The 20,055-nt window shown below is 44.1% G+C and overlaps 1 protein-coding gene across 1 annotated transcript; it reads left to right on the top strand.

The window, feature by feature from the left end:
• The first annotated feature begins 8,340 nt into the window (after nt 1–8,340).
• CD40LG (CD40 ligand) lies at nt 8,341–19,783 on the top strand. Its single transcript, XM_060138110.1, has 5 exons — nt 8,341–8,496; nt 10,332–10,463; nt 14,521–14,578; nt 16,515–16,577; nt 19,305–19,783. Exons 1-5 carry the CDS (start codon nt 8,341–8,343, stop codon nt 19,679–19,681), a joined length of 786 nt encoding a protein of 261 aa, XP_059994093.1. The 3' UTR covers nt 19,682–19,783.
• The last annotated feature ends 272 nt before the right edge of the window (nt 19,784–20,055 follow it).

The following is a 20,055-nucleotide window of genomic DNA, read 5'->3' as shown; positions in this document are numbered from 1 at the left end:
TATTTACTTTATGAAAATTCATTAAGCTTATGATTTGTGCACTTTTTCTGTATGTAAAAGTTTACTTCCATAAGAAGTTTATTTTAGGGACTTCCCTGGTGGCGCAGTGGTTAAGACTCCGCGCTCCCAATGCAGGGGATGCAGATTCGATCCCTGGTCAGGGAACTAGGTCCCACACGCATGCCACAACTTAAAGTTTGTGTGCCACAACTAAGGAGCCCACGAGCTGCAACTAAGGAGCCTGCCTGCCACAACTAAGACCCAGTGCAACCAAATAAATATTTTTTTAAGTTTGTTTTAAAAATTACAAAAGTAAAATATGCTCATTATAAAAATAATGCAGGGACTTCCCTGGTGGTCCACTGGTTAAGACTCCATGCTTCCAATGCAGGGGAGGGGGGTTTGATCCCTGGTTGGGGAACTAGGATCCCACATGCCACATGGCGTGGCCAAAAATTTTTTTAAATTTTTTTAATAAATAAAAATAATGCAAAGGGCACAGAGGTATAGATTAAAAAGTAAAACTTGCTCTCCATAAACTCCATTGTATTGCCAGTGGTAACCACTGTTACCTGTGTTTCTTGTCTACTTAAACACATAAACAAATACAGCTTTTTTTCTTACACTAATTGAGAGTGGAGTCATGGTGCCTAAAATTTAGAAACAAAGAGTAGACATTTGCCAAGAAAATTCACCTTGGAGACATGGGATGGAGGTAGGCAGCTAGAGATTGAGGATTCTGATCATACTCTCAAAACTAATATCTGAAACGAGGCCAACACTCCAGTTATCCCCATCCCCAACCACATTCATCCATGCTGGAGATGATTATCACCAACCCTCTCCTACCTTACTCCTCCTAAGCCTTTGGCATGTCAGAGTGAGTACAGCTGACTAGAAAGATAGCTGCAGAAGGAAAAGGGGTGGAAGATTCCAGACTAGAAAAGCCAAGGACAGTAGATAGACAATGAACAAGGGGATTTGTCAGTGGGGTGCTAGAAGTCAGGATACAAAGTTATGACAGGTGTATTTTCATCTAGGAAGCCTTCCTGGACATTCTCTCTATCCTACTTCCCTGCTGGGTAGATCCTCTTCCTTAACACTCCCACAGCATTCTGTCTTCACCTCTACTGTGGTACGTCTCACATTGTTTCATGGCTGTCTGCTCATGTATTGATTGGCTTCTCTAGACTGGGAGCTCCTGACAGGGTAGGGACTATCATTTTTATCTTTGTATCCCCAGCATCCAGCTCAGCACCTGGGCCACAGTAGGCACCCGGTGAATGTTAATTTGAGCAAATAAACTGATCGAAGGAAATGTCTCCTGAAAATGCTTCTTACCAATCTCGTCTGCAAGTGTAGCGTCTGGATGGAAGCAGCAGAGATCACATCATCTCTGGCTTTCTGCTTCAGACCTGCATGGAGAATCCCACACGGTGCAACCAAAATCGGCAAGGCCACACAGGACTTTGCACTGGAAGCTTTACAATGTAAGGCCTGGCTTTGAAGAGGGTGCATAATACAGATAATTTTCTATGCGTTGATCTGACTAATGGAAAATAAACAATAGCTTTTATTTATTTTATTATTTTTTTAACGTCTTTTGGAGTATAATTGCTTTACAATGTTGTGTTACTTTCTGCTGTACAACAAAGTGAATCAGCTATATGTATACATATATCCCCATGTCCCCTCCATCCCACCCTCCCTATCCCACCCCTCTAGGTGGTCACAAAGCACCGAGCTGCTCTCCCTGTGCTATGCAGCAGCTTCCCACAAGCCATCCATTTTACATTTGGTAGTGTATATATGTCAATACTACTCTCTCACTTCGTCCCAGCTTCCCCGTCCCCCCCAAGTCCTCATGTCCATTCTCTACATCTGCGTCTTTATTCCTGCTCTGCCACTAGGTCCATCAGTACCATTTTTTTAGATTCCATATGTATGCGTTTGTTTTTCTCTTTCTTACTTACTTCACTCTGTATGACAGACTCTTGGTCTGTCCACCTCATTACAAATAACTCAGTTTTGCTCCTTTTTATGGCTGAGTAATATTCCATTGTATATATGTGCCACAGCAATAGCTTTTAACTTACCTTCCTTTGACTGTGATGTGTTCAGGTTAATATGTTGATTGATCAATGTTAAAAAGCATATATATATATGTGTGATTTTTAGCCTTCCAGATCCCACAGATATGCCTGAAAAGAAACTTTAAAAAGTGAATAAGTATAACTAAATCACTTTGCTGTGCAACTGAAACTAACACAACATTGTAAATCAAATACACTCTAATATAAAATTAAAAAAAAAAAAACAAAAAAAAGTGAATAAGGACTTCCTTGGTGGTGCAGTGGTTAAGAATTCACCTGCCAATGCAGGGGACACAGGTTCGAGCCCTGGTCTGGGAAGATCTCACGTGCTGCAGACCAGCAAAGCCCGTGCACCACAACTACTGAGCCTCTGCTCTAAAGCCTGCGAGCCACATCTACTGAGCCCGCATGCCACAACTACTGAAACCTGCACACCTAGAGCCCATGCTCCACAATAAGAGAAGCCACTGCAATGAGAAGCCTGCGCACCGCAACAAAGAGTAGCCCCCGCTTGCCGCAACTAGAGAAAGCCCGCGCGTAGCAGCGAAAACCCAACGCAGCCAAAAATAAATAAATAAATTGATATAAATAAATAAATAAACAAATAAAACCCCCAAATTCATGGGTCCAGCCCAGACCCCTACCCCCCAAACTCCAGACTCATAAAAAGAAAAGTGAATAAGTATAGGGTTATTTGTTGCAACATTGTTTAATATCATATAACTGGAAACAACCTAAATGTTCCTCAAGAGGAGGCTAGTTAAATTATGGTGTGTCATTCATACATGGAATACTATGCAGTTGTAAAAAAAAAAAGGGAGCACTGGGCTTCCCTGGTGGCGCAGTGGTTGAGAGTCCGCCTGCCGATGCAGGGGACACGGGTTCGTGCCCCGGTCCGGGAAGATCCCACATGCTGCGGAGTGGCTGGGCCCGTGAGCCATGGCCGCTGAGCCTGCGCGTCCGGAGCCTGTGTTCCGCAACGGGAGAGGCCACAACAGTGAGAGGTCCGCGTACCGCCAAAAAAAAAAGGGAGCACTTTGCTGATGTAGAGTAATCTCCAATGTATAGTGTTAAATGAAAAAACAAAGATGTAGACAGTATATTGTATACCACTGTGTGTAAAAAAGAGTGTCAGAGAATATCTATGTATTTGCTTGAAGGTGCATAAAAGCATCTCTGGGAGGTACATAAGAAACTGACAACACTGGTTGCCAATGAAGAACTAGGAGGAAAAGGCAGAAGGAAGACTCTACACTGCACACTCTTTTCTGTCACTTACATATTTAACCATGTGAATGTATTACTCAGTCACAAATAAATGTAAACAGAATGAAATCACAGCAACAATGGGAAACAAGAAAAGGTGACATCAATGTGAAATAAATTTTGAGGGATACCAGGAAGCAAGAAACCCAATGAATTTGGGCTAACAGAGAAATCAGAGCAGAAAACATTGCAATTCAAGAAATCAGAAGTAAGAGTGGGTTCTCTCAAGGAGGCAGCAATCTCAGAGTTGGCAAATGCAGAGCAGGGGTGGGCAGGGAAGGAATCATTATGGCAACTCAGTAAAGAGCTGCAGTGGAACAGCTAGGACAGGTGGACCCCTTTTCTCCCTCTCTCCCTTCCCCCATGGACCCTTTGTCAGCAGCAACATTGGGCCTTTGCCCTCAGGCTAAAGTTGCCCGAGGAGGACTCTAGGGAGTGTGCTGAGACCTCCACAACGAATAGGCAAAAGAAAACAAAAGGAAAACCAGCCTTAGTCAAGAGCGAAACCCTCTAAAGGTCTCCACCCCCAGAGAAAAGCCCTCCTTACTTTATCAGTTGTGGGGGTCCCGGCCTTCCTGCCTCTCAACCCACATAACCTAAAGGGAAACCTGCCTGTTGACAAGCTCTACCCACTTAAACAGAACCCACAGTCGGCCCTCCCATTCCGGGGAGAGGTTTGTGGGGGAAACAGATCAATGCAATTGTAGAGGAAACCCATGTCATCCACCCATAAAAGCTAACATAGATCTTCATTCATAAATATGACCAGACAACTAAGGGTCACCAGACATTTGAGGAAAACTATCAACATGAAGGAGAAGGACCAAAATAAACAAATGGAACTGACCCCAGAGGAAAGAGAGATAATTAAAGGAATAGAAGAAAGTGTAAAACAAATATATTGTGATTTGTATCGCCAGAGAGCCTGGACAGTGCTGTTCTACCAGATTAGAATATTTTACAACTTCCCCTTCTATCCCCTGAAAAGAAAACTAAGTAATTGGGCAAAGATTTACTAATTCCTTACAATGTGTCAGGAAGCAGGGATTCTGAGATTTGTAATTTTCTTTCCTCTAGAAGCTAATGGTAGGGAAATCTGACAAGTCAGTTATGATGTAATGTGTCAAATTCTATGATAGATTGAGCACAGAAGAGGGCACCTTGTCAGCTGGAAGGGCACGTTTCACAGAGCAGGTATCTCTTCAACATTAGTGGATAAAAAAGGAGGGAGTCATGATGTTCATAGGGGAACAGCTTGAACAAACACAGCACATTCGGGGAAATAAGCTTAGCTGGACATGGGTGATGCTCAAGTCTGAGCATGAGTGAGTGGTGGGGGATGAAGACAGAAAGGTGGGCAGGGGTGGGAACCTGTGCTATGCTTACAATGGAAACACTATCCTCTAGGCTAGGGTTTTCCAGACATGTTCAGGGAAAAGAGTCCTTGAGAGGCCCTTTGTAGAACAAACAAAATGCTGATATGTTTAACTCTTTCTTATGTACTGGAAATAACTTTCCTAGCAGAAACTCTGACTGTGTTCTAGGTTATCAATATAAAATCACAACCACAAGCCTAGTCACATCAGAATGTGTGCGATCCATTGTTTTTTTAGTTTTTTCCCTGATGCTTATTTGTTGCAGATCAATCATCAGCTAGAAGAAAATCAGTAGTAGAAAAGGGTGACAGAGATTTGAGAAAACTTTATGCAAGAAAAACTGAAAAATGAAACAATTCAATCCCTTCACTTAATTCTTTCTCTGAACTAAGAAAAATATAGTCAGTATTTGAGTTTATCTGCAGGCATTCCCCTGGACTCCCCAGGTCTACAGATTTCTCGGTAACCTAGTTTAAAAATCACTTCTGAATGCATTAGGCAACTGAAGATCTTTAAAGGGGACCCAACACCAGGGCCAGGCCACTCCTTGTTGGGGGAGAGACACACAAAGGACATCTGATACAGAATCAGAAAGTAGAGCTAAAATGTGGAAGCTGGATAGGTAGCCAATGTTGCAGCAATCTAGAGGACCAGGCAGAAGGATGGGAGAAAGAGGAGGCTTCAGGGATTACAGGACCATCAGGCTATTCCGGAGCTAATCCCATTCACATTGAACATGCCAGGAAACTGTCAACCTGCTTCCCTGGGTCTAATGCATCGTCTTAGGGGGGTAAAATCAGGTTAGATAATACGGTCAGTTACAAGATTTAGAGTTAACATTCTTCTGGTGATACGGAGGATGGATGGGGTGGGGCGGGAAGGGAGGCAAGGCAATCAATTAGGAACGTACAATTCAGTCATGCAGGAGAGAGGGGATGAGGGCCTAGACTAGAATGTTGCCCAGGGGGATAGAAAGGAGTGGTGGCAGTCGAGAAGCTTTGGGGATGAGGAAGCCACTGGGATTGGGGAGTAATCTGGGCAAGAGAGAGGAAGGAATCCTTGATGACTCCCAAGTCTTGGACAGTTTTGTGGGTGTAGTAGTACCGTTCACTGAGATGGAGAGAGCCTGGAGGGAGAATAAGTCTGGGTTGGAAGTGGAGTGGGGAGATGAGTTAAGTTTGGGGCATGCCAAATATGGGGTGGTTTGGGGGTATCCAAGTGGACACATTCAGAGGTAGCTGCAGTTATACATTTGAGGTTTATCACTATGAAGGTGATAGTGAAAACCATGAAAATGCATGGGAACCATCCAAGGCAAACATGTAGAATGAGAAGAGGGGAGGGGATGAGCATGAGGATGGGAGAGACCAAAGTTTTAAGAGGTACAAGGGAAAAAGGAATCGCATGAAGAAGGATTCTGAGAGGCAAGATGGGAGAGTTTTCAGAAGGATGACAACAAAATAATAGGTCAACAGACTACTGGAAAGGTCACTGAAAATTAACTCTAAAAAGTATTCAGCCCAAGTGAGAGAGTGGCATGGCCCTATATACACTACCAAACGTAAAATCAATAGCTAGTGGGAAGCAGCCGCATAGCACAGGGAGATCAGCTCGGGGCTTTGTGACCACCTAGAGGGGTGGGATAGGGAGGGTGGGAGGGAGACGCAAGAGGGAGGAGATATGGGGACATATGTATATGCATAACTGATTCACTTTGTTATAAAGCAGAAACTAACACACCATTGTAAAGCAATTATACTCCAATAAAGATGTTAAAAAAAATAAAAAGTATTCAGCCCAAACTATTGTGCTAATAATGGTGAAAGCAGTTTCAGGGGGATATTGTAAGCAGAAGTCAGGAAGTGGAGGCAGGGAGATTGGACAATTCTCTCTTGAAGTTGGTCACGTGAACAAACGTGGCATTGTCGGCAACTCTGGTCCCTTCAGCGACCTCTCTCTCGGGGCTGGACTGATCTGATGGACACAGGGTCCTTGCAGCTCTGGCATGCTGTCATGGTATGAAGCTGCTCCTGGAGAAGTCCTCGAGCCCCTTTTAGTTCTTGTGATAATTTTCCTTTAGTGGAACTAAGGTTCCTTGTCTAAGAACTGAAGCCTCTGACTTGACTGATCAAAGTTTATCACATGCATTGAAGCCACCTACTTGGCAGATGTAGTGAGATCTGCGCCCAGGACAGGATGCTGGGGCGTGGGAGGGGAAGACAGCAGGTGGTAACTATGCAGATAGCATGCCTATCAGAGGAGTTTGTTACATTTCCTATTTGTGTCTCAAAACAATCTTATAGGAATCACCAAAGCAATCTTATCATGGTTTCTAGACCAGGTTGGGATGTGGGGTAGGGATTTCCACAGCTACTTTTATTTCGAAGGCCATCTGATAAGACCATCAAAAGCCATTCAGAAACACGTAATTCTACACACTTCAATAATTCAATTCGTTGTCAAGACGCTGGGTGTTTTTGATGTTGTTCATTTGTTTTTTGCTAGTATGTAAGGACTTGGCAATTATTTGGAAAACTCACATCATAGGCTAAACAAATAGCATAAAACCCAAGATGAGAGTGTTTCTCTATATCTTAACGGGTTTCAAGCATCTTTCATGCACATAGGATTTCATAACAACCTAGAGGATAAGCAAGGTGGGTACAACTGCCCATTTGGATATGAGGAAACTGAGATCTGCAGAGGGAGAGTGATAGGCTCGAGGTCCACAGCAATTTATTGGTACACTAAGGGCTAGAATTCAGGTCTCTTAACTGCAGCCTATTTTCCCTAGTCCAAACGGATACATTGGCATCAACAATTATCTGATGGACTGGAACAGTGTAGACAGACAACTTGGCTGGATCAAGCTAATATTCCTACTTTAACTTCAATCCCAGAATTTTGGCCTGAATTACCCCAAGACCCTACTTCTCTTGGCCTTGGAAAAGGGTATTTTTCTTGAATTATCTTTCCAGCTAAATTTTCTTTACTAATTGTCAGCACTCCTTTTTGCTCTATGCCATGTAGACTTGCCTCGAAAAGCCGCCGGGACTTCGTTGGGTTTAAAGATGAAAGAAATGTTAACAAGCAGTTAGCCAGTGGGAAGCCAGTCGCAAAATCAATCCAAGCTTTTGTTGATGTTTCTTTCTTTCCCCATCTACCAGGTTCCCGATTTATATTAGTAAGATTGAAATTGAAATAATTCTATTGCTGGTGGATTCATTTGGCTCTTTCCTTGAAACTGGTGAACCCCAAACGTTAGACAGCGATAGGAAAGTACTGCCATTGTCTGTTAAGAAGTCTATGACATTTCAAGGCAAGAATGAATGTATGGAAGAAGAAACTTGTTTCTTCTTTACTAACGAAAGGGAAAGCCTGGAAGTGAATGATATGGGTAGGTAAAAAAAAAATAGAAAAAAAAAACCTTTACGTAACTTTTTTTGCCGGGAGAGAAGACTGCGAAGCACATTTTCCAGGAAGTGTGGGCTGCGACGATTGTGCGCTCTTAACTAATCCTGAGTAAGGTGGCCACTTTGACAGTCTTCTCATGCTGCCTCTGCCACCTTCTCGGTCAGAAGACATCACTTCAACTCGAACGCAGCATGATCGAAACGTACAGCCAACCTTCTCCCCGCTCTGTGGCCACTGGACCACCCGTCAGTATGAAAATTTTTATGTATTTACTGACTGTTTTTCTTATCACCCAGATGATTGGGTCAGCGCTTTTTGCTGTGTATCTTCACAGAAGATTGGACAAGGTAAGATGAACCGTAGGCCTTTATTAACTAAATTTGGGGTTCTTATAGATGTGTGGGTTGGTTGGTTTTAGTTCTACCCAAATGATGGACAATGGTAAGAACCCAAATAGATAAGTGGTCTTGTGGCGTAGTGGTTGTGGTCTAGTTAGTGAGATGTTCTACTCTTTTCTCTGGTCAAGAACCTTGGCTCTGGAGTCAGACTGCTGGGTTCAAATATTGACTCGGTCCCCTACTAGTTCTGTGATCCCAGGCAAGTTATTTGCCATTTCTATGCCTCAGTTTCCACATTTGAGAAATGGGGATGTTAATGGTACCCACCTCATAGATTAAATTCAAGCTAAGACCAGAGCCAGGCACAAAATAAGCACTATGTAGGCATGAGCTATAATGATTTGCTAAGGTTTTGCTTAAAAAGTAAACTATTTTTTTTTCTGATGGAGACAACTGTTTTTCTTCTAAATCTCCAACTAGACAAGGAAAGCATCAATCTGAGCTGAAAATGCATAGTTTCAGGTTAGCACAGACATGGGTAAGTCCCTGAAAGCGGCGTTCTCTGTATAATTCTTCAAATGCTGATTGTAGTTGCAAGCTGCTCAGTTTCCCGCTGAGATGTTTTACGTTCTCAAACGGTTGGACATACAGAACAAAAGAGTGGAGGAAGTTAGCAGGTCGTTCTGCATTCTTAAGAAAAAGAACCATTAGGATTTATCCTGTTTCCATGCGTTTACCCACCTCCACTCATAAGCATTATTGGCTGTGTTGAAAAAATCCCAATCATAGATGAAAAGGAGAAATTTGGTCCATTACTTGGCTGTTCCTAAAAGTCTAGATGTGGGAATTGTGGATGCACAGCATCTGAAGACTGCGTTTTCTCAGGGATGTGCGAGTGGCCATTATCGGGATGCCAATCTTGAATTAAGACCAGGAGGTTTTCTATCGGGAGAAGGTGGAGCTGGAACAATTGAGGCAATTCTTGGGTTACCCAAATTTTAGGTTTCACTGCTGAGAAAAGAGCAGGGTTCTGGGTCTGCTTGTTTGTTTGTTTGTGTTTGGTCTGCTGGGCTCTGCCAATCAAATGCCTGGACATAAGCCTAGCCTCTAGGGGAAATACTGACCTGGGTAGATTCAAATTTACCCTGGCACTTGGGTGTTCTCTTAATGACAGTGAAAGCCAACGGCTAGCTGCATCTTGTTTTGACTCTAAAAATGTAATCTGAATATAAGAAAATAGCACAGAATTAGTTGATTAAACAAGTGAATTCCATATATTTACTTATTCTAAGACATTGGAAAATAAAATATCTCATTACCTTTGGGAATGAAAGATGATTTCTTTAAAAATGAAAATGTTTTCTGCAAATACTAAACTTAAAAAGAGAGAGGTGTAATTAGAACTCAAGTTATTGATACACATTGCAAATTACCTTCACCAGAGCACTGCAACACAAACACTAAAACTAAGTGGGCAAATTAGCTCAGCAGAAAACTATTTTATAGACTGTGTTTATAATGACCAATCATTACTGAAGCAATGGGAAATATGGCCATTAGAGAACGTTGCTGCTACAATACACGGGAAAAAGTACCCTTTGTGATGAAATTTCATTAGAATAGCTGTGATTTCTACCTAGCATTGCAGACCACATGACATTTTCTTTGCTGGCTTTTGTAGATTTTTTAAACTGCTAATACCAGATATCAGTAATCCAGTATAGTAACTTGTTATTATGCCCCATTTATATCTGCAAAGTCCTCCTCATGTCGTTGAGGCGATGAAGTGATTGTAGAGGCAGACAGAAGTACAGTGTCTCATGCCCCTGTTATTTCATAAATAGATAGAAGATGAAAGGAATCTTCATGAAGATTTTGTGTTCATGAAAACGATACAGCGATGCAGCAAAGGAGAGGGGTCCTTATCATTACTGAACTGTGAGGAAATTCGAAGCCGGTTTGAAGACCTGGTCACGGTAAGGACCTCAGTTGTTGGGAAAAGTGTCATTGAAAAGTTTTGGGTGAGAAAACCTGCTAGGTTGGGACACTAAAACGTGACCATGTAAAATTTAAACATGTGTTTTATATATATACTATAGATACATATCGCCATACATGTGTACATACATGTATATATGGGTATGTGTATCAAAAAAGCAAAAATGAAGCCAAAAGCCTACGGTTAAAAGGGAAAGGAAAGTTGGAAGTGTGCTCGTTGAAAGCAATGCCCTTAAGAAGAACAAAAGAGACTCTCTCTGGGGAAGATACACACTCTCACGGGCACATTCACACATGCACATGAGCTCAGACATGCAGATGCCTCAGGGGAAAGGATGAAGTCTACCACGTTTGTTTTTTTGCATTTTCTTATCTTTCCATCCAAACCTTGATGCCTTCCCACTGTGGACCCAGGGTCTGGTCCCCATTTCCCAGAGAAGCGATAACCATTGGCCACTGCAGCGTTGTCAGGCCACAGGTTAAGGGTTTGCCTTTACTGGGGGCGGTGGGGACTTCTGAACACTGATAGACTCTAACATATGAAGGAACGCTTCTCTCATGATGGGATTTCAGGTGCCATGTAAGTGAAATCTTTTCCTTTTACTGTGAGGAGAGGTGTGGGCGATTGGCGATGGACTGTCTCAGTACCGCTCGAACCAGACCCTGTATCATACCACCTGCTCATGGAGTCAGTCCCCTCTAGGGCCAATCAAGACCTGAGGCAGAAAGTCTGAAGCCTTCTAGCCCAACAGACCGGTGCCCAGCATGAAGTAACTGCAGTGGCCTATGATAGGTACCTAAAGCAAGAGTTTCTAGACCGTTTACTGAGGACATGCCCACAACATTAATTCCATCGCTGTAGACAAGGGGTGTAGGAACTCTTTCTCCAGAAGAAGAACAGCAAGAAGCCTTTCTGCCTGTTTCCCCCTCAGAACACTGAGTCAGATACCTTGGGCCCTCCGGGGACTTGGGGGTCGTGACTAGGAGGCCGCATCCAGGCTGAGGGCAGCGCTGTGCCAGGTGGGTGGGTATCTGGAGAAACCAACAGGCGTTAGCTCTCACATGTGGGAGTGAAGGACCTGAGAGCTTAGTTCTGAGCTTATTCCTGTCCTCCTGTACTGTCCCCGGTGTGTCATTTTTAATCCAGTAGTGAGGACTCTGAAAGCTTATTCCTGGGTCACCTACGGGGATCTGAATGAAGCTCAAATCTGTTGCTGGCTTTTAGGTTCTTTACACTAATCTAGGTTTTAGAGAAAGACTCCGAACTCTTTATTTGCAAGGCCTGAAAACGATTTGAGTTTCTCTAGTTCTTCAAGGCTTCTGGCCAGTATTACAGGGTATTGGAAGGTGTTGCAAATTTAAATGGGAATAAAGCCACTTTGAGAACAACGCTTAATAATCCAAGTAGCATATTTAATGTGCTGGGCTGTGTGACCTTGGGCAAATGACTTCACCTCTCTGGGCCTCATTTTTCTCATCTATCCAATGAGAGGGCTGAGATGATCTGCCAGGGCACTATCAGCTCTGACATCCTGTAATTATGTGATCAGACTTCAGTTACCCCCAAAGGCAGTGAGAGTGGCTGTTGGTGTCTTCCCTCCCTCCCTCTTTCTTCCTGAGTGTTTTACAGTTGTACTGCCAATTCCTCATGGCTGTATTTCAGTTTGGATATGTAAAGCTTCCCAAATCAGCTACCCAGGACAAAAGTAAGGAAGAAAGTCAGTTTGGCCTCTTTGCTTATGCTTGCATGAAAAAAGTGACAGCTCCCAAGTTTCATACTCTGGAAAGGCAGACCTTCTCAGGCATGTCCGCCAGGGCTCCTTCCGTGCAACAGAGGACGCCCCTTGCCTCCAGTGCTGCGGGGTGGAGTCCGAGTCAACGTCATCTGCACCAACGATGCGCACGACAATCAGACACAAAGTACTCCAGCTCCCCAGTCCTGTTCCAACGATTGACCCCCGTTCCAATATCCATTCCCCGAAACTTCTCATTCTAAAACAATATTTTGGACTTTTTTTTTTTAACCCAACGGCCAACTACAAAATAACCCCCAAACTGGATTATTTATATTCTTAGCTAATGTTAGCAGCCTTTCTTTCTGGGTCACAGTCTGATTGGTCCAGAACAACCCAAGGCCTGAATCACAGGAAGGGGTCTTCGAAATCATCAGATCCAATTATCAACCCAGAGCTGCTGCTTCTCCCCACAGCCGCTACCCAGAGGTCACTCAATCTCTGTTTGAACACCTCTAGTGACGGGGAACTCATTATTTCTTGAGGCAGGTCGCACCAAGCTGTCACTCTGGGTGGAAGATGGGATTCGGGGCGATGTTAGAGTAGATGAAGGCGGCATTTTAAATAGTATAATTACACATTAAAACTTTCTCCCTCCCCCAGCTCCCTGCTAGAATGATCAGTTCCATGATTGTCTGCTCGCCAATGCCCGAGGTGTCTTTGATAAGGTCAAAGCATCTCCTTTTCGAGTTAAAGGTCAAGCTATCCAACCCTGCCACATGGAGTTCCCACTAAGAGAGAAATAACTAATCCCAGATTTTCTGAAAGTCAACTTTCAAAAGTCTTTCGGTTGAGGTGGGGAGTGAAGCAAGAGGGGTCAAAAGGCTCTGGGGAGTGTGGCTGGGGCAGAGTTCACAGAAAGGCAAGGCCGGGTGCATAAAGGGCAAACTTTGCTGACTTCACATTTTCATGTTGGCCAAGCCCTGACACCAGTGCAACCACCTAGCCTAAAAGTATCTCACCCTCGATCACCACACTCCATCTTTTGAAAAGACACGAAATATTCATTTGTTTGCTTGTTATCTCACAAACACTTTCCTGTTGCAGCACTTTCACACTGCCACACTTCAGCTCAAGTGGAAAGTTGAAGCTCTGGGCCCCGTGAGAGTTTTGAGGCGCGGGCTCCCAGTTAGGCTCCATGACTTACACCCTCACATCTGGCACTCAAGCCGAGCGTACAAGGAACCCCTCAGCAGTAACAACACTAATACCTTATTGGGGAGGAACGAAAAGGAAGGGCGCTGTAGAAAATTGATTCCAGGAACTGGAAGGCACACAGGACTTTGATTATCAGAAGACGTGAAAATACTATTGCCTTCCTTATCTGTGCTCAGAGTACAGCGTTAAGCCCAGCCTCGGAACGTGATCTCAGTTTCTCCTGTCGGCTTCAGCCTCAGGTTCCTTGGGTGACCTCATGCCTGCCCGTTAAGCCCACCGTGCCTTTTTTTCAGTATCTTTAAATCTTTAAAACGGCAACAGCAGCCTTTATTACCTTCCAGTCTGTGTAGATGGTACTCTCTGCTATAGCTTCTTTAGGTGCCTCTAGCCTTCCTGCAGTTGCTAATGAGAAGAAACCCCTTAAGAAGTGCTGCGTTTGGCTTGGAATGGAATATCAGCCGCATTGGGAGATTACCTGAGTTTCCTATACGCGCTGATGATTCTAAGTAAGAACGGGCCACACAAGGCAACCAGCAACAAGAGAATCTCTTCAGTCCATTGACAGGGACAACAAAAATTTTTTTAAAAGTCTGAGGATCTTTTCATAGTCTGGGATTTCTTCCCAAGGTCAAACTTACTATTTCCATTTCCTAAGAGATTTCAGACCAGTTTTATTCTAATAGATACACACCATGGTTTATGTTAATAATATTCTATATACCAGTTCCCAGGGTAGAATCTGCTCCCCATTCAGCATTATTTTACTCGTCAAAGCCAGGGAGGTTGGGGTCATAGGAGGGGTCAGGATGGCAGTCATTGGTCTGGAGAGAACACTGGAAGATAATAAAGCCCAGATCCTGTTTCCAGGTTCAGCCCTGGGCTTTCTGGGCTGTCAGCTCATCTGTCAAAGCCATGGGCTCCTAATCGGTAGGATGGAATTAATGACAGGACCTGAGTCTATATGATAATCTTCACCAGAAACAGGCAACAGAGTAATGGCAGGTGCCAAATGAATGAAACCTCCCCCCAAAGCCCCCGCCAGGGTTCCTGTCAAAATGACCTTTTGCCCTGATTCTTATTTTAGGGTATAATGCAAAGCAAAGAAGTGAAGAAGAAAGAAAAAATCTTTGAAATGCACAAAGGTAGGTTGCTCTTTACCATTTCTATAAATACTTAAAAACTAAAAGGAAGCTTTAGGCCAATCATACTGAACAACCCAGTGTTGGATCAGGGAACTTGTAGCCCTGGAAATAAAACAGGAACACAATTGCCACATCAATACCTTCTCTGGTGCCTGTGATTTAGAAAGGAGTTGTATGGACATATTTATAGTGAAGCCTGTGTTCCTTTAGTGCTGACGATACCAAGTATGAAGAAATCACATTATTTTCAACACCTTAATCAAAGCAACCAAACAGCCTAGTACCACCTACAGAGGATAAGATGACAAGACGGTCAGCATTTGGTAGCGGTGTCATTCATCACTCAACGAGAACAGTTTTTTCGTGGGGAAACACGGCCAGGGGAGCCTCGGAGACCCAGGAGTGATTCAGTGTGACAGCTCTGTTCTCTGCCCTGTTCTTGATGTCAGAGCATCTCAAACATCCCAGGGGTGGAAGGGACCTTGACGGTTCTCAAATCCTGCACCATCCCCGGATCACGAATCTCCTTCACAACAGCACTGACCATTGACTGTCTGATCAAACATGCCTAGACACCTTCTAGCTCATAAAGCAGCCTGGGCCATCTCTGAAAAGCCCTAATAATTATAATAATAAGATTACTCTATACTCGAGAGAAGGCTTTTCTCCTCTGGAGTTGACATTTGTTCTTCTAATCTCCACTAACTGAATCGAGTTCTGCTCTTTGGAGCCATGCTAAACAAAGTATATAATTCCTCTTCTACACAGCAGCTGTCCATATGTTGAAAACAACAGTCATGGCCCCTGAGCCTTTTCTTCTCCAGGGTAAACCTTCTCAGTGTCTCCCACTGTTTCTCCTATGACCCTTTCCAGGCTTTTTCTTGTCCTTGTTTAGGTCCTTTTCTGGACACACTAACTTTCTCTGTTCTTTTTAGAATGTAGCACCCCAAACCAAATACAATAATGCCTGGAGTGACCCGAGCAGCTGAGTATGGGGAAAATGGAGTGTAGGTAGATGGGTGTTGTTAGATAAACTGCTATAGCGCAAAGTCAGCGTAAAAGATGGTATGGCTTGCGTACATTTAATACACACAAAGAAATATATACATACATACAGAGATACAGATACTGTTTTCTGAGGCAAAGAGCTTGCTTTAATCATTGGTTTGGATGCAAAGGGTCACCTGATTTCCATGAAGGCTTTGCTTTCAGAATGACTGTAAATATGTTGAGTGCTACCATGTTGTCTGTTAATTGCTGTGAAATTTGAGGAAACAGTTCATGTGGGTGCTGCCTAGCAGTCTTTGGGAAAATGATACACTTAACAAAGCTGGTCATTTAGGTCATGCAGCTTGACTCGTTATTCATAGGACACCTACAAAGTGTCCAGCTCCAGGCTCATTACTGGAAAAAAAAACCAAACCAACTTCCACACCGTGTCCGCACTTAGGAGATTCAGTACGTGTAATTAAGGAGCAAACCTTTTACATGAGCAACAATTAGAGGTAAATATAACACTGTGGCCAGTGCTTGACCAAATCAGACACCATAAGCATTTTACTAGCTAAGTGTGCAGACACGACCTTTGGGCCCACTAAGATGACCAATGGATGGGAGTTGTTCTTAAAATCAAGATTCAAAATGTGTTTAATGAAGATCATTTTCTTTAGCCTGTGTCAGTCTATGTAAAGCGGAGTCAAGTACTGAATGACGAGTGGAAGAATGGGCTCGGTGTAAAGAGCCGACTCAGTTGTTCAGATTTTAGAAACCAACATTTCCCTCTGGTTTCAAGGGATTTCAAGGCCATCTTATCCTTCCTTTCACATAACCTATTTAAGTACAGTCTCTGTGACCCAGCTGCAGAACTAGACCAAATCGTTCTGTGGCCAGTTTTGTGTTTCTTTGGCCTGACAGTTGGTCTTTGGTTTCATCTCAGGTGATCAGGATCCTCAAATCGCGGCACATGTCATCAGTGAGGCCAGTAGTAAAACAGCATCTGGTAAGTCCGAAGCATCTGAGCATCAGCCACCCGAGGGGGAAGGCCAGGAGGCTAAAGCAAGGCAGCCTAACAATTAGGCTCCCATCTTCCTCCGGGGGCCAATTTACAAAGCTACCCAGACATGCCTCGTGCACTTGCCCTTGTCTTCAAAGTAGGCTCAAATGCACAGATGGGACTTGAAGGGACAAAAGGAGGTGGGAAGCAATCCCGATGTTCTCATTAGGTTCTTGCTCTGTGGCTGATTCTAAATGATGAATTACTGGGTGGAGGGACCATTATTCTGATAACACGGAAGAGATGGCACGTAGTGACCTGCTAACTGGGAGCATCCCTCGTCCTAACCCCTCTTCACTATATGCAAATGGGCCTCAAGGGGTATTTCCTGCCATCTGCCAATCCCTGTATGATTAGCCCCAGCTTCACTGGGGCCAACCTCAGGGAAATTAAGGGTAAAATCATTCTGCAAAGATCAATAGATGCCAGGATGTTAGATTTTCCAATGAAGTAACAACAGATGACATACTGTAATCTTTTCAACTCTCAATGATTTTCTTTCCGTATACGTTCTGCCATGATTCTAGCCCTTAGATTTTTTTCCCCCAAATCTGTACCTCACGATAGCTGGTGTTGGACAATATGGCACATCTGATAAATGGATGGAAACATGCACACTAGCATAAAATCCCCTGTCTACATAAATGCAGGCCAAGAGCATCAGAGCAGTCTTTGAAAACTTTAACACAGCGCTCTGGAGCAGAGTTCTAAGCAGTGTGTGTGTGTGTGTGTGTGTGTGTGTGTGTGTGTGTGTGTGTGCGCGTGCATGTGTGTCAGAGAGAGACAGAGATATAGAGAGAGACACAGAGAGAGAGAGGAAAGGAGATAGGACCTCATCCTGGAGGTGGCTTGGGCTTCTCAGTGGGCATAATGCATACGTAGTTATCCTGGATCATGGTACAGGAGTAACGAGCACTGGATAGAAAGTTGTTGAACACTGAGATTTAAGAAGCATGACTACCACTTGCTGGGTGACCTTGGGCAAGTCCCTTTACCTTCGCAGCAGTTTCCTGTCTCACTTCACAGGGTGACTCTGAGCATCAAATCAGCTAATATAGAAGAAAGTTATTCTGTCAAGCGCTATAGAAACGTAAGGTGTCATTCCTTAGCTACTTCACTGCAGTTTAGCTGTCAGAAGAGCAACATAAAGCCCTTTTTGATAACACTTACCCCACAATATTTAATAATTCTGCCAAGTACCCCTTTCTCATAAAATACACTTATGGGAGAATATCACAACCATATCTGGTATGTCCAGGGTGGTCATCCACATGATACAGTCTCATCCAGATTGGATGGATGCCAGCAACAGAGACACCTCCTAGAAGAATAGCTCGCCTTGCATACATTTCACAATGCTCACATATTCTGCCGAAAGGCCCATGATGACTGTTGGTCCTAGCATGGTTGACAGTCCGCATCACAGTATGTCTGCAGGGGATCAGGTGAGAAGAAAGTCACATTTCTTACCCCACAAGCCTCTCAGATCTACTTGGTCACGCTGCTCCAAACTTGCCCTACATCTCACAGCAAGGATGAAAATTAGGTAAGGACTTACAAAGTTAAACTTTGTGGACTCAAAGATAGGGAACCTGCCCGTGTTTTCTCAATCAGATGGTCCAAAAGCGAAAACATCATAATGAAGCATTTCTAGAGTGATCTGGAGGCCCAAGAAATGTCAGGCATTGCAGGATGCCTTTCCTAATTACTAAAGGATGAGTCTTAGCAGGTGGGGTCTTGCACCCTGATAGGCCTAAGAGCACCAAATAGGAGCTCAAATAAAAGCCCAAGGAAGCAAATGCATCGATACTTTCACTTCTCCCCACCCTCCACCCCCGGCAGTCTAGCTGTCTGTGGGGGCTGAGATTTGAAATCGGCTGCACACACTACTTTGAACCCAGTCAACATCTCAGGCGAGAAAAATGGCACATTGTTGGTGGGTACTTCAGCTTAGCCACAAGAATACAGGCACTTTCAAGTTGGTGGCGCCCACTACAATGGGAGATCAAAACACACAGTGAAATGACAGGTTTATTTTCATACTTCCTTGCCTAATTTTAGTCCCTGCTGTGGGAGGCGGATCGGGTTTGCAAGAGCATGATCAGGTAGGAAGAAATGGGGTCTTTTCTCTGTGCTGAGCTGAGCAAGAGAGATCGGCAAGTCTTCGACTTTGGAAAATTCAAGGAAAGCGAGATACGAGTTAGTATTAGCAAGGACTTTGAGTATTTTGGAAGGCGTGATTTATGACCTGGGATTTCTAAGTCATTCACATTCTTTTAAGTTCAAGGGCAAACTGGCTTTAAGAGCTCTCAAGGGGAGAAGGAAACTCACTGGGCTCTGTTACTTGAGTTAATCTTCACATGTCTCTGAAATAGGCTGTAATATGAGCCCCGTGTTACAGGTAAGGAACTGAGAGGCTCAGGGAGATTGACTTGCCCAAGCTTAAATAAGGCCTGGATGGGAACCCAGCTCCGTCTGACTGTGCAACCCATGCTGATCGGTCAGCCGTAGCTCCTCCATAGACTGAGGGCTGGATGGGTCTTTCAGAATCCCTGACGACCCAAACTTCCACTCCTATGTGAAGCCAGTATCCAACACGAAACCATATTGTCCGTTAGAATCTGAATCATGTACGCTCCACCTGACCACGGTTTTTTCCCCTCTCCATTACAGTTCTCCAGTGGGCCCCCAAAGGATACTACACCCTAAGCACCAACTTGGTAACCCTCGAAAACGGGAAACAGCTGGCCGTGAAAAGACAAGGACTCTATTACATCTACGCCCAAGTCACCTTCTGTTCCAATCGGGAAACTTCGAGTCAAGCTCCATTTATAGCCAGCCTCTGCCTAAAGTCCCCAGGTGGATCGGAGAGAATCTTACTGAGAGCTGCAAATACCCACAGTTCCTCCAAACCGTGCGGGCAGCAATCCATTCACTTGGGAGGAGTCTTTGAATTGCAACCGGGTGCTTCGGTGTTTGTCAACGTGACTGACCCAAGCCAAGTGAGCCATGGGACTGGCTTCACGTCGTTTGGCTTACTCAAGCTCTGAACGGTGTAAGCTGGCAGGTTGCGGCTGGGCTGACGCTGGCTGTCTTCACAATCCAGCAAAGCACTTAAGACCGCCCCACCGCAGCCCGTTGGACTGCCTATTTATAACCCTAGGATCCTCCTCATGGAGAACTATTTATTATACATCCCAAGGCATGTAGGGCTGCAATGAGTGAATTACCGGGCGGAGGAAACCCCTGTTCCATAAGAGCTTATATTCTGAAGCAGCAACCCCACTGATGCAGACATCCAGAGAGTCCTATGAAAAGACAAAGCCATTACACACAGCTCGAATTCTGAGTAAACAGCAGAAAATTAGCCAAGTTTAGTTTTGTTTCTTTGCGTGCAGTGTCCTTCAGTGGAGAATGTATTTGA

Source organism: Lagenorhynchus albirostris, chromosome X (genome assembly GCF_949774975.1).
Source record: "Lagenorhynchus albirostris chromosome X, mLagAlb1.1, whole genome shotgun sequence".
Lineage (NCBI taxonomy): Eukaryota > Metazoa > Chordata > Mammalia > Artiodactyla > Delphinidae > Lagenorhynchus > Lagenorhynchus albirostris.
Note: the sequence above shows the minus strand (reverse complement) of the source record. Positions and strands in the feature narration are given on the sequence as shown.